We start from the raw sequence: 15,376 nt of genomic DNA on the forward strand, positions 1-15,376 counted from the left end.
GCCAGGCGCCCCTTGAATTTTAACTTTAAATACTCGTTCTGTTCACACTTTTCAGTATTCTTCTTTGGAAGTTCCACCTCGCCTGCATTGGATTTTGCCTTTATTCCGTGTATTTTTTGCCAGACCTTTGTCTTCATTTCATTTTGCTCATTGACCTCATTTTTGTCTTCGCTGTCGATTACTATTTCTTTTTTAACAGTGTCTTTTTCCCCTTGTGTGAATTCTGCTATCTCACTTATTTCTGCAATGGCTTTATTTTCCTTCTCTCTTCTTTGTTAAGCTTGACCAGTTTCCTCTTAATTGCCTCCTGTTTTGCCGTGTCTTCCCTGAGCCCTGAGATCACGTGTTTTGCTCTTATATCATAAAGGAAATCGCTTCACTCGCTTTAAGAAAATGAATCGCAAAAGAATTGTTGATCATTTTCATCAGCTTTTTGGCAACACCTTTCTGGTGAGTGTTCTTTATCTGCCATTTCTTTCTGATTTTCTTTGTCCAGTTTCCATTTGGACCTTGAACCTATATATATGTTTTATTGTGGTAAAATATAGGCAGCATAAAACGAACCATTTTAATCATTTTTTAGGTGTACCCTTCAGCAGTATTAAGTACATGTACATTCTTTTGCACCCATCTCCAAAACTTTTTCATCTTCCCACACTGAAACTCTGTGTCCATTAAGCACTAATTCCCCATTCCTGCTCCCCCCTCCCCGCCCCACCCCTCAGCTCCTGCCGACCACTTTTCTACCCTCCATCTTTGTGAACTTGACTCCTCCAGCACCCGCATATAAATGGAATCCTACAACATTTGTCTTTTGTGTCTGACTCATTCCGCCAAGCGTAACGTCTTCAAGGTTCATCTGTGGTGTGGCATGGGGCAGAATTTCACTCCTTCTTAAGGCTGAATCATATTCCATGGTATATTTTGTATATCTATTCCATATCCCACATGTTATGTTTCTCTACTTACCCATTTGTGTTGTTTCTACCTTTTGGCTACTATGACTAATGCTGCCGTAAACACGGGTTTACACATATCTGCCGGAGACCCTGCTTTCAGGGTCTTTTTGCATATCTACCAGGCAGTGGATTGCTGGAAATATAGTAATTCTACTTTTAATTTGGGGGGGTAACTGACATACACGTTGGCTGCACCATTTTACATTCAATACCCTAGCAATGCACAAGTTTCTCCACGCTCTTGCCAACCCTTGTTATTTTCTCTCTCTCTCTCTTTCTCTCTCTCTCTCTTTACAATCTGTATCTTAGCAGGTATGAGATGGTCTCTCATTGTGGTTTGGGTTGGCATCTCCCTGATGATGAGTGATGTGGAGCATCTTTTCGTGGGTTTATTGGCCATTTTTATGTTGTCTTTGGAGAAATGTCTACTCGGGTCCTTAACCCGCTCTTCAGTTGGGTCGATTGTTGTTGGTGGGTTAATATATTTTTTGTGGAGGCCTTGTTTGGGTTGCTTGCTTTCATGGACCAGCTATTTATGGGAGATTGAAATAAGGAAGAAGTCAGGACTGTGTTCTATGGCAACAGAGCTGTTCTTTCTGATCTGGGGCGTTCTGCACGAGTTTCTGTTTCTGTTTCCCCCAAGCAGGGGAATCGGGCAGTTTTCAAACTGTTCACAACGCTGACCCTCTTCTCCTCTCGTCTCAAGGACAAACTGCCTCCTCCAGATTCAGCTCGTCTCACCAGCTTTCCTCATTTAGTGCATTGATTCTTGGAGCCAGTCCCGATTTGGTGCCAACCCGCACACTTTATTCTCACCATTTTAAAAAGGGATTTTACTTCTGCACTTCGGGAATGCCCTTCACCTTGAAGAGGAGCATTTTTCTTTGCAATTACTGGCATCATCTCTCCTTTTCCTGCCAAAGCCCTGCTCATTTTTCTTGCGTTTGGCAAAGTGGGAAAAAACGTTACCTATTTCTCACGGTTTCTAATAGATGATGCCTCCGTCCTTTCCTTGTTGCTTTTGAGTAATTGCCAAGAGAAGTTGACAACTTGCTCCAGTCGTCCGGTATCCATTTATCCAGAAGTTCCAGCAGCATCACAGGATAACGGAGACATTATCTCTGTTCTGGGGCCTTCCCTCTGCTTCTATCTCTCAGGCAACTTCCTCCTCGAGTCGTTAGGGGAGCCCTTTCATTCCCCAATTTCCTCTATAATATTGGCACTTGCCAGGGTTCTATTCTTGGCTCTTTCCCGGCTTCTAGTCTCACCGCCTTCCATAGATTCCATATGTTTACCAATTCCTAGGTCTGACTCACTGGGTCTCAGCTCTGGGTGAAGACACCCTCCCCCCCTCCCCCAACCTAACTGTGGGGTCTCTTTTCTTCTTTAGGAGGTGAAACTATGTCTCTTCTGGGTCAAGACCCGTTGTCACCTGTAGAGAGACAGGCGTGAAGGGGGCCTTGAAGCTCTATGACTACACCATCACCTGGAATCTACCCACGTAACACCCCCCTTTTCTCAGTAGATTCCTCTGACTACAGCGCCCTCTCTCAACCTATAATGGAAGATGCGGGAGATTGGCAAGTGACTCGGGGCCCCGAGCGTGTGTGATCCCAGTTCCTAAAGCGAAGTTGAGGGTCTAAGGTCTCATTCCTACCCTATTTCCCCCACAATCTGGCTCACACCCGTCTCACAATTTGACCAACAGCATCCAGGGCCCCTTAGCCACAGGGCCGATATTTTATAAACCCCAAATCAGAATATGTATCCAGATCACGATATAACACCTGCGTGAGCCCCACCGACACCGGCGATTCTCAGCCGGATTTGAATACTGTTCTGCATACAAGAGATACCCTGGAATGAAAAGGACCCAAAAGGTCAGCACAACAGGTTAGGAACGCTTGTCACGTGTGGAGTGTTTTAAAAGACGACAATATTGATACTTAACGACGTTAACGTGCCCGACTCTTGCTCGCCTCGGCATGTGCCCGGCGGTATTGCCTGTGCTAAATGCCTTTACCAAAGCGAGCTGGCGAGTTTGTCGTGACCAGGGAGGTGAGGAATAAAGATGCCTCATTATGCCTCATTGTTTTTAGTTCACTGGTTTTCGTTGTGAAAGCAGCATGTGATTTCTGCAGCACGTTTCGATAAGACAGATGAGGGGAAGGTACAGGTGTGGGTCGTCCGTCCCCTAAGCGTCTCTCTCCTGGGCTGAGCCTGCTCACCGCTGGGTGTAGCTCCACCCAGAAATCCCCCCCTCCCCCCGCCGTGGTCCTAGACCACTGCATATACAATCTTTTTAAAAATCGAGACTATGTTCTTCAATTTTTTTTCTTAACGCATTCTGGGTCTTCCAGGTCGGTTCGTATAGATTGGTTTCATTCTTCTTTGTGTCCATAAGTCTTTCTTTTATATTGGTGTGTTTTCATGGGAACAGTCCCCCTCCAGGGATATTGCAAATTGTTTCCATTTCTCTTGACCACCTCAAGGCACTAGTGAAGGTTTTTATCACACACCCTTCTCTGTACGTGCTGTTGTGTTTGCGTGGGGTGAATTTCTAGAGGGGGGATGTGAGCCTCAGCATATGCACGTTCTGTGTTCTGAGCTACTCCAAATCGTCCTTCCAAAAGTTCTATCACTTTATGCTCCAACAAAGTGCCTGAGAATACACACTCTCTCCCCTCTCTCTTTCTCAGCAACACGGGATGCTTTTATTCTTTTCGCTTTTGCCAAAGTGGTCAAGGAGATGGTATCTTGCTGTGGTCTAGATATTCATTTTGGGGGCTGCTAATGATGTTAAGCATCTTTACATGTGTCCGTTGGCCATTGTACTTCTTCCTCTGTGAAAGTCTTTGCGAAGAACACAAGAAATGCCTGTTTATAGAAAATGAGAACAAGTGAGTTTGAAATAGCTAGGATTTTGTTATTACCCTTTAAGTCTTCAAAAAAGAGGAGGTGTGGGCGAGGGCTGGGGCCAGGTTTCAGGCACAGGAAAGAGAAACATTTATCAATCACATTAAAAACCTTTAAAAATGAAAAGCTTCTAGGGGTGCCTGGGTGGCTCAGTCAGCTAAGCATCTGGCTCTTGATTTCAGCTCAGGTCAAGACCTCACAGTTCATGAGATAGAAACCCACGTCTGGCTCTGCGCAGACAGCACGGCGTCTGCTTGGGATTCTTTCTCTTCTCCCTCTCCCCCATTTGCGTGTGTGTGCACTCTCTTTCTCTCAAAAATAAATACACTTAAAAAAAATCAAAAGCATCCTGATGAAGATGTGGGAAACAAGACAATCTGCAGATTCTTTTAAGCTTCCAGAAAACAAGCAATTCTCACGTCATACAAATTGCCCCAGAAACAAAAATCACAGCATGCAAGTGAGCATATTCTACGATGTGAATATAACACTGATAATAAGCCTTGATTACCTGGAAGGGAAACCATAGCTCAATATTTATGACTCTGAGATAAACATATTGAATACAGTAGGGAATGTAAATCTATAATAGGCTGATACAAAACCCTGCAATGACCAAGTTGGGTTCTTCACGGAACAGAAGGACAATTCGATATATGGAAATTTATGCACACCATACACCTTATTCATGGGATAGATAAAAAAGGAAAATTATGATCATCTCATTAGAGTCTGAAAATTCAGCACCTAATCCTAAGAAAAATATTGAAATATAGGAATAAAACACACACCTTATCACGATGAACAGTTTTTGTAAGCCAGCTGCCAACAGTGAAATACTAGGATCCATAAAATTAAGTAATTTAAGATTTCAAACTAACCCAATAAGGCATAGATCCAAAATAAGGAATATGAGTCTTAAAAAAAAAAATAAGAAAGAAACCCAGCATTATGTATTCACGAAGCATTCATTCGACAGCTATTATAATTAGTAAAACTTCAGTGAAGCCCAGAGGAGTATTAAAGACGAATAATATCTCTGTTGAGCAACAAAGCAGGTTAGAAAACACATTAGGGGCGCCTGGGTGGCTCTGTCGGTTGCACGTCTGACTCGATCTCAGCTCAGGTCTTGACCTCAGGGTCGTGAGTTCAGGCCTGCGTTGGGCTCTCTGCACTGGGCATCAAGACTACTTAAACACACACACACACACACACGTTAAAAGATACTATTCACAATAGCATGAAAACAATTTGAAGTAACCAGGAAACAATGCCAGCCTGCTGCGTCAAGAAGTAACAAATCTCGCTTCAAGGCGCTCACACCGTGCCACGGGGGTGCCACCCCGTGCCATGGGATAGGAACGTAGCAGATCCTCGGATTTAAGCAGGGATATGTCCTGAGCCCTCCTCAGTGGCCTGTATCTGCACATACTAGGACAGCGGATAACTGCCTTCATGAAGCGTAACGAGAATCAAGAGGAGCTCCCGGCCCCTGCGTGTGCGCCCTCACACCCGGAACCGCGGGAAGCCAGGAAGCAGACGGGGACACGGGAGCCCGTCACCGGCCCCGGCCGCCGGCCAGAGCCGCCGCTGCAAACAGGACGGGCTTGGTGCCATTACACACAGGCGGACTCATAGGGGTGACGAGACCACGGCAACCCCGATGGGCCACGAGGTGCGGCCCCCTCTTGCCACGCAGCGCGGAGGAGCGCTATGGAAAAGGCTTGTCGTGTAATATTACGGTTTACAACCAGCACACACGGCGGCGATACGTTATCCAAAGCCCGTGGAAAAGGACATGCCCTTGAAGCCAACCGGAAGTGGGTGAGCCAAGTCGATGGTTATGTTGCAGCCGTGGGGGTGATTTGTGTCCAAGCGGTTTTTGAGCAAGAGAAAAAGCCGCGGCAGAAGCGTCTTTAAACGGGGGCCAGTGTGCCGCGCTGCCCGCAGGGGGGACGCTCATTGTCCCTCTCCCCTTCTGCGTTCTTAGCCTGAGGCCCTGTCATAAGAGACTGACGAGAGAAAAATGAACGTGCGTGGCCTCGCGTACACGTGGGGAGTGGCTGAGGGGGGAAGTGATTCCCCAAGGTGGCTGAGAATTCAGTCTTAAATGCCAATTTTTTAAAATTTTTATTTATTTATTTTTAATTTTTTTAATGTTTGTTTATTTTTGAGAGAGCGGGAGAGAGACAGAGCACAAGCGGCAGAGGGGCAGAGAGAGAGGGAGACACGGAATCCGAAGCAGGCTCCGGGCTCCGAGCTGTCAGCCCAGAGCCCGACGTGGGGCTCGAACCCACGAACGGCGAGATCATGACCTGAGCTGAAGTCGGACGCTTAAGCGACAGAGCCACCCAGACACCCCTATTTATTTATTTTTGAGAGAGAGAGAGAGAAAGAGCGTGAGCAGGGAAGGGGCAGAGAGAGAGGGAGACACAGAATCCCAAGCAGTCTCCATGCTGTCAGCACAGAGCCTGAAACGGGGCTTGAACTCACAAAACCGTGAGATCATGACCTGAGCTGAAACCAAGAGTCAGACACTTAACCTACTGAGCCACCCAGACCCCCCTTAAATACCAATTTAATAGGAAAAAGGGGGGTAGGCCTCTTAGGGGGGAATAAATGCTTTCCAAGAAAGACGAATGGGCCCTTAGAAGAACAGGCAGGAGGTATGATAGCTTGTGACAAAGTGGGTCTGGGTGTGGTGTCGACTTCCAGTCCCCTGTGACAAGAGACTGTGGACACCCCCAGGGGGCATCTAAGACATCAGAGCACCTCTCGCGGGGTATGTCTTTAGGCAGATGAGGGGAGTTCAGAGAACGCCTCTTCCCGCCTTTGTATTTCAAGTGCCTTCAGCTCCAATCAATCAGTATCCCAAAGCGGCATCTTTTGGAGTGACACCTGTCACCCTCACCTGCCTGGTTGAAACAACCAGCCAGCCAATGGACTCATCTCTATGGAGGCTTCGGCAGAGACTGGACAATCCTGCCGGGACTGTAGATGGTAGAGGGTTGGACAGAATGGTCTCTCCCTTGCCTTCAAATTTACAGTGACATAAATAACATGACCTTGACCATCTTGTGCCTGTCGTTGGCTTATTGGATGATTATCAGAAGGCTTGGTGACTTCATCTGTCACGATTTCCTAAGATCACGATTTCTTAAGTCTTTGGCCAATCTGCTTTGCCACCAGAAACCTGAGAAATCGCCTGTTTTACCACCTTCTAGCCAGCAGTAGGTATTATCAGAGTTTAATTGGTCAAAATCCTTAGGCCAAAAAGCTATGAAATTTTTGAGATGTTAAGATTTTTAAAAGTTTATTTATTTTGAGAGACGAGAGAGAGAGAGAGAGAGAGAGAGAGAATCAGTGGGGGAGGGGCAGAGAGAGAAAGAGAGACAGAGAGCCCCAAGCAAGCTCCACCCTCCACGCTGAGCCTGACGCAGGGCTTGATCCCACAAATCCCACAAACTAGGAAATCATGACCTGAGCTGAAATCAAGAGTTGGATGCTTAACCGACTGAGCCATCCAGGCGCCCCATAGACGTTAAGATTTTTTTTTTTTTTAATTTTTTTTTCACCGTTTATTTATTTTTGGGACAGAGAGAGACAGAGCATGAACGGGGGAGGGGCAGAGAGAGAGAGGGAGACACAGAATCGGAAACAGGCTCCAGGCTCTGAGCCATCAGCCCAGAGCCTGACGCGGGGCTCGAACTCACGGACCGCGAGATCGTGACCTGGCTGAAGTCGGACGCTTAACCGACTGCGCCACACAGGCGCCCCGACGTTAAGATTTTTGATGTCTTCCAACTTTGTTTTTCTTATCCCCCCAATTATAACTAGATAGTCCCTTTTGCGGGCACATCAGTAAATATCTCCTGGACAAGATGAGCAGAGAAGACACGCGATGCATACTCTTTCACCCAGAGGCCTGGGAAGGCTGGGGGAGAGGAGTGGTTTGGACAGGTAATCCTAGAACAGGGATGTGTCGGGGGTGGGGGCGGGGGGCGGGCAGGGAATCCCCAGAATGTGCATTCTGGGAGGGCAGGGGTTTGGGCTGCCGTACTCAGCGCCATAATCCCGGCCTCTAGAATAGCGTCGGGCACAGACCTGACACTCAGGACATCTGCACGAGGACAGGAAATCTGATTGTTAATATCCAAATTCCGTCGCTAGGCTCTCATCAGCCTCACAGTAGGAAACACACAAATGGGTTCCAACTAAGTGGGCTGAAGTGTTCATCACGCGTTACCTCCCTTTGCAACCGGAAATGTGCAGAAACGGGGGGCTGGGGGGAAGGATTTACACATCCTCACAGAACTTGGCCCAGCCTCCCTCCACCTGTCCGTCCCTCTTCTGCTCTTCCGACCCCACCTCACGGCGCCGGTTCATCCTGAAGCGGCTCAGAACAGAGTCCTTCCCATGGGCTGCTGGCTGAGAACCCCCACTCGGACCAAAGTTAATTAGGTCACTTGCACGGTGCCCGGACAGAGAGATGGTTTTCTCTTTCTTAGGGGAATAGTAGTCTCGACCGGCAGGTGGGGCCGGCCAGAAGCTTCTGGAAAACTGGAGTCCCGGGTTCTTACCCTAATTCCATCGCAAACTGGGTTGTCATGTAGGGAAGGTCACCTCGCCCTTGGGCCAGCGTTCTCCTCTGTGACTGAGGGAGCAAACGAGGCAGGTGGCCGCTTTCCTTCCGTGTCAGGCCTGCAGAGGACATCACAAGCCGATGTAGCCTACACGTGTGTCGAAATAGTGTGAACGTGGTCTGGACGTCCTTCCAGTAACGGCAGGGGCGTGGACGCCTTTGCCCTCTATGGACGGATGATCTGGGGAGCCTTCCACCAACACCCTATAGATCTGAGACAGGCTAGAGGGGGGCTGGACTCCTAGGCGTACAGAGACGTCCCAAAGAAAACTCCGAGCAAGCCGGTTTTTTTTAAATTTATTTTTATTTTGTTTTTTTGTGATCTGTCCTCAAGATTCGCTTCTTTGTGTTTTTAAGTGTATTTATTTTGAAAGTGAGAACCGGTGGGGGAGGGGCAGCGAGAGGGGGAGACCGACGATCCAAAGCAAGCACAGTGCTGGCAGCACAGAGCCCGATGCGGGGCCCGATCTCACCAACCGTGAGAGCATGACCCGAGCCAAAGTCAGACGCTTAACCGACTGAGTCACCCAGGCACCTGTGAGCAAGCCTTTTTTTCGAGAGTGATGTCCTGACGGGGAAGGATGTCCAAAGGCCCCTCCCGCTTCCCTGGGCAAGGGTCACTTGGCTGGTCTACCTGAGGCTTTGCCCAAGGAGCAAAGAGATTGTCAAGGGGCTCTTTATGGAGGCCTTGGGGCTGCTTGGCCTCAGTATAGTTTTTCCACGAGCCCTGCCTTCTTTCCCAAACACCTCCTCTCCAGTATGGCTTACGGTATTCCTTAAACCCGTGCCCAATCTGTTGTAGACAGACAGGAACAAACCTAGGGGGCATCCGAGTCAGATTCTGTTACGTGCCACAAAAAGCCAATTAGAGCATCCTGCGCCGTCCAGCAGGGTCCCCTTGGGAAGCTCCCGATCCTATCAGATAATTTCACTTAGAAGGGTGATTTTCTCAAAGACCCTGCCAAACTCTGGTGTTCCAGGAGCTGGACCAAAGGGATTCCACGGGAAAATTGACACCAGTCTCGTCTCCAAAGCATAGGGAACATTTGAGTTAATGGAGAGAATTTTCTCAGCGGGACATTTTTCTTTCTTCACCACTTTTTCTTAGGATTACATGCTTCTCCTCCTTGCCTGTTCGCGAGCGAACAGAGCAGAAGCTTCTGTGTCTGGGTGCGACCACGTTCCCCAAATAACACAACGCTGGCAAGACGGATAGTACACCATTGGCCCTCCTCTATGGAAGATATTACATTATAATCAGGGTCTCACTGAAGGTTCTCTCTCCTTTTTCTTTGGAAGTATAGGCTATTCGACTAATTTCCTGAAATAATTCGATTACCCACACATGATACAAAACTCAAAAGGAACAGAAGGGCAAAGGTTAAAAGTAAATCTCCCTCAAACCTTTTCCCAGCTGCCCGGCTCTTTTGCCCAGAAGCAACCACAATTTCCCGGTAGATCCCCTTTTAACATCAAAAAAGAAAATCAAGCCACCTCCTCTATATATAGGCTGTTAGGACTCTTATTTTCCTGGATAGAATTGTTTGCAATCTGTTATTAGTGTTTAAGTTTTATATGTATGCATATATACATATACATATACATATACATATACATATACATACATATTCACACACATATGAATATGTATATATATTCATTAAGAAAAGATTACAGAAGTCAGTCAATGCTTTCAGGGTACATTTTATTCATCACATCAGTCTCCATTATGGGCAGAAGAAAGCGAGCTGTCCATGGGTGAATGGACTGGGAAGCCGTTCTGGACGCACAGCACGATCGCTTGAACCGTGTCTCCTGCTATAAACACACGGTCCCCGGGGTCCCCGGGGTCTCCGGTCACGTCGCTCCCCGCTTATACCTTGATTCTCAGGGCCCTGCTCCCTGAATGTGTTAGAGAACTCCGATTACCAGAAGTTTGTAGCTTACTGCTGAGCCTGCCCTAGAGCTGGAAAACGAACCAAGTGATACGAACTGTACATCCTGCCGGAAGAGCTGACACGGTATAAGGAAGCATCCGTGCCAGGAAACCTATCCGAGGAGGAAAAAGCGTTTCTCTTCTGTTTCCCCTTGCAGAAGTAGAAGCTGGAAAAGAACATCAGAGAGCTGCACGCTATTGCCGACCAAGTGGACGCGACCCATAAGATGCTCGCCAAGACCAGCCTGGTGGCCGGCGCCTCAGACGCCGTCTCTGGCGTCTTAAGCATCTTGGGTTTGGCCCTGGTACCCGTGACAGTAGGGCGGAGTCTGATGCTCTCAGCGGTGGGGCTGGGCCTGGGGGCAGCCGCTGCTGTCGCCAACATGTTGACGAGTGTCTTAGAAAATAGAAGCAATATGGCAGCCAGAGAAAGAGCCAGCAGACTGGTGCCTATGGAAACAACGACGGAGTACAAAGCTTTTGAAGAAATAAGGCTGTCTGAAATCAGTGTTGTGTGCGTTGATAGGTGTGTCAGACTCATCAAGAAGGTCAAGGGACTTCGTGCCTCCCAGGTGGCCAAAGCCAACTCTGGCTTCATGGCTATAGGTCAATACGGCCATAAGCCGTCTCCCCTTCTGGAGGGCCGGAGGGCTGCAGAGAGCAGCTGAAGGCTCAGTCCTGTCCGTGAGCAAAGGTGTCCGGGTGCCGGGTGCTGCTGGGGCTGGCTTGTCACCTTTGCAAGACGTGCAAAGCCTCCTGCAGAGCCGGAAGCACCTGGAGGAGGGGGCGAGGGCAGAGACAGCCGAGGCACTGACGACACTCGCCAAGGAGCCGGAGCAGGAGCTGAGGCAGCTCACCCGGCACCACAAGCTGACCATCCAGGGGCGGGGCTGTCGGAGAAGCCCGTTCCTGAAGGAGGAGGTAGGAAGAGGGTGCGGAAGGCAGACGTGGTCCCCGTCTTCCTAGAGCCTCCCAGGAGGCGAATGCTGGGTCGGTAGACGCATACACAAATACATGATCAGAACTGTCCTTTCTTCAGAGAGAGGACTTTGCCCACGCCCCTCAGCTAAATTAGGCCCCTCCTCTTTCCAGAACCCCGCTGTTTTCTCTCAAGGCGCTGAGCACATGCTTTAGAAATCACATATTTCACTTAGGTATTCCCCGTCCGTCTTCCCGTACGATGTACCCTCTGGGAGGGCAGGGATGAGTCCCCAGCCTCCCGCAGCACCTGGCACGCCATAAGGGTGCCACAAACCTGTGTTGGACGACCTGAGGTGGCATTCCAAATGAGTTGGGAAAAGGATTTTTATTTGAAAAAAACGGTTGATAGCTCTAGCCTCTCTTATTTGGGGACGTTCAATATCTAGCTTTAAAAACAGAAGTGAAAACTACCACATAGAGGAGAATTTCAAAAACTCCTCTTTAATTATACAGAGAGTATGAAATAAGACTGGGCAGCAAAGCCACTGACTGAGACCCTGACAAGGGACACACAAGCCTTTGCCGAAGGTGTGAAGGCTCATGAATTCATTCATTCATTCATTCACAGTTTCTATTTAACTGTTTTAAATTTAAATTTATTTTTTTTTTATTTTAGAGATAGGGTGTGAGCAGGGAAGGGGCAGAGAGAGAGAGAGAGAGAGAGAGGGAATCTGAAGTAGGCTCCACACTCAGCATGGAGTCCAATGCAGGGCTCGATCCCACAACCCTGGGATCATGACCTGAGCTGGAATCAAGAATCAGACGCTCAAGTGGCTGAGCCACCCAGGTGGCCCCTTAGATTTTAATCAGCTGAGGTCGCGACAGGGACCGAGGGCTGAAGGGAGTGTTCCCAAACTTGTCTGCATGTTGGAAGTGCCTGGGAAGCTGTGACAAATACTGATGAGCAGGTGAGTCCCGCTTGCTCTTAGGGACTGGGATTTAATTGATCTGGGGTATGACCTGGACTGGGGGGGGGGCGGTGTTGCAGGATCCCCAAATAATTCCATTCTACAGCCAAGTTTGGGAAACTTTGCTTTTAAGGAGTGAGGTGTTCTTACTCACTGCATCAATATACTTTTACTCTTTGGGTACATCTTCTAACTTCTTTTTTTTTAATTTTTTAAATGTTTTTAAATTTATTTTTAAAGGAGAGAGAAGGACAGAGCATGAGGGGGGGAGGAGCAGAGAGAGAGGGAGACACAGAATCCCAAGTGGGCTCCAGGCTCCGAGCTGTCAGCACAGAGCCTGACGCGGGGCTTGAACTCACAAACCGCGAGATCATGACCTGAGCCGAAGTCAGACGCTCAACTGACTGAGCCCCTCTAACTTCTTTTTTTTTTTTTTATGTTCATTTATTTTTGAGAGAGACAGCATGAGCGGGGGAGGGGCAGAGAGCGAGAGTAAGAAAAAGAATCCCAAGTAGGCTCCGCGCTGTCAGCAAAGAGCCGGAGGTAGGGCTTGAACTCACGAGTTGTGAGATCATGACCTAAGAGTTGGACGCTTAACCAACTGAGCCACCCAGGAGCCCCATATAGTCTAGCTTCTTAATAACCAGCGGAAGATTTGGGGGTAAACTATGAGACACGAGGCTTCGTATTCGAAAGCGTCTTGCCTGTCATGCAGTACAAGCCAGGTCGTCGCGAGAAAAGACACAGTCTCTGCTCTAATGGCCCTGGGGACCCAGCAGGGGGACAGACCCCAGATGAGCCATTAACAAGGAAGAGAGGTGGAAGGTACCACCCAAGGATCACAGGGGGCTGTGGGAGACCCTGACAGGGGTACCTACTCCTGGGTAGGCTCCTGATTCTGCTACGCGCATGTGCAATCCTGGGCTCGCGTCTCTGCCGCGTCACCTCACTGAGCCCTGCGCGCACCCCGGCTGTGTGCATCTCCAGCCAGAGGGGCCACTCGTTGTGGTATTCAATGCACAGACACCCACGGGGCGCCTCTTTGCCGGCAGTACTCCAGGCCGCACGAGAAACACAGAAGGACCCAGTGTGGAATGCGAGCCACACGCCAGCCCTGGCATGGCTGGACGCCCAGGTGAACCTTCTGGAAGATTCTAATTATTGCCACAGACGTGAGTAAACTATTCCCGTTTCCTCTTTGTCCTCGCCAGTCGAGCTGCCTCCACGGAACCTTGGTTTAGCAGAGGCAAAATACAAGTGTCCAACTAGGAAAACTCAGGGCAGGGAAATTTAATGATGGTCGAAGTCCAGCACTGGCCATGGTAATCCTTGGGGGTTCCGGAACTCCTCGGGACAGAAGGGAAATGTGCGAGAGATAAGAGTCTCTGTGTGTACAGATGGGGTCGGGGGACAAGGAGACTTAAATATGCATGTTAATTTAAGCTGAGGTTGGGCCACGTTTAGAGCACGTGTCTTCTCCAAATTGTACGTAACTACACAGAGCATTTAGAATTAAAGTTTTTTAAAAAAAAAACTCCTTCATTTTTATATATTTTTTTAATGTTTATTTTTGAGAGAAAGAGAGCATGAGGCGGGGAGGGCAGAGAGAGAAAGGGAGACAGAATCCGAAGCAGGCTCCAGGCTCCAAGCTGTCAGCACAGGGCCCCACACAGGGCTCGAACTCAGAACGGCGAGATCATGACCTGAGCTGAAGTCAGCCACCCAACCGACTGAGCCACCAGGCACCCCCAAAATTAGATTTCTTAAAAAGGAAGACCACAGCCCATAGCTTGCTGGACTTAATTTAGTTTCTTACATCACTTCAATGAATACAGCTTCTGCCTCACTACTGACTGAAGCCATAATGGGAGGAGAATGAGTTTTCTAAAAGACCATTCCCATGGCTGAAAACCAAGAAGTCTAGTCTTTTGGGTTCTTGAACCCAACTCCAACGTGAGTGTGTGTGTGTGTGTGTGTGTGTAACCAACACATTAAGGTAGAATATGCTTGACTGTTCCACCATAAGAAAATTCTAGGCTAACCTGACTGATTCATGAGCCTGTTTTGCAGACGTTGACCAACCACCAGTAAGACTGGCTAAGATGGGAGCACACTGGGAAGAATTCTTGGAACCTCGAAGAAGGGACCAGGAGTGAGCGAAAGTAATCTCTGCAAGGACACACCCCAAGATCTCCCCCCACGCGTCACGCTCACACTGCCATTTTTGACCAGGTGTCCCATGAACAGACAAGAGTCCTGAATGCGCTTGTTCAGAAAGGAAGACACCTGTCCTTCCCTATATCCACGTAGCATATTTCGTCCAACTTCTATGCTGATTACAAAGGAAATGAAAGAATATGAATGGACAGCCAGATGAAGAGATATGTAGGGCGAGGACCTGAACAAAGGAGCTTCTGTCCTAGCTAAAGTTTGGGCCCCAACATGGTGGCCCGTGGAGGTGTTCTGGCTCCCCCGATTTGGAAGCTCGCTGAACCCTCTCCATTTTGGGGTTTTACGGAGGCTGCATTACAGAGGCACGATTGTTTAATTCCTTGGCCATTGGTTGATTCAACCTTCAGCCCCTCTCCCCTCCCAGGAAATCAGTCTCTACGCATGGTTGGTTTCCCTGGCAACCAGCCCCCATCCTTAGGTGTTTCCCCAAGCCCACCTCCTGCAGACACAGCACATGCTGTAAATAATAAGGCACCCGGTTCACCTTTAAGGCTCTGAAGCATTTTCAGGAACTGAGGACGAGACTAAATATTAAAACACAAGGTTTACCCATTGCTCTTAACACTCAGGAAATTCCAAGGGTTTGGGGAGCTGTAAGCCAGCAACTGTGGATGAAGACCAAATATATAATGAAAAATATATTTTGGTCCTCCAAATGAATGACCAAATGTATATATTTCTTACAAATCACAATATTGCTCCTAGGTAGTCTCCAACCTGTTCATCCATCCATCTCACCTATTCGTCCGTTAATCTCATCCACCCATCTCATCTATCCATCTGTCCATCCATCCATCCACCC

General features: G+C 48.4%; 1 protein-coding gene across 1 annotated transcript in view; it reads left to right on the top strand.

Annotated features, from left to right (window-relative positions):
- Window positions 1-15,376, top strand: part of APOL5 (apolipoprotein L5) — a 28,892-nt gene that overhangs the window by 7,434 nt on the left and 6,082 nt on the right. Inside the window, 2 exon segments of the mRNA XM_043564301.1 lie at window positions 10,529-11,063; window positions 11,065-11,374. Of these exon segments, the coding sequence (XP_043420236.1) occupies window positions 10,529-11,063; window positions 11,065-11,374 (845 nt within the window).

Source organism: Prionailurus bengalensis, chromosome B4, assembly GCF_016509475.1.
Source record: "Prionailurus bengalensis isolate Pbe53 chromosome B4, Fcat_Pben_1.1_paternal_pri, whole genome shotgun sequence".
NCBI classification, from domain to species: Eukaryota; Metazoa; Chordata; class Mammalia; order Carnivora; family Felidae; genus Prionailurus; species Prionailurus bengalensis.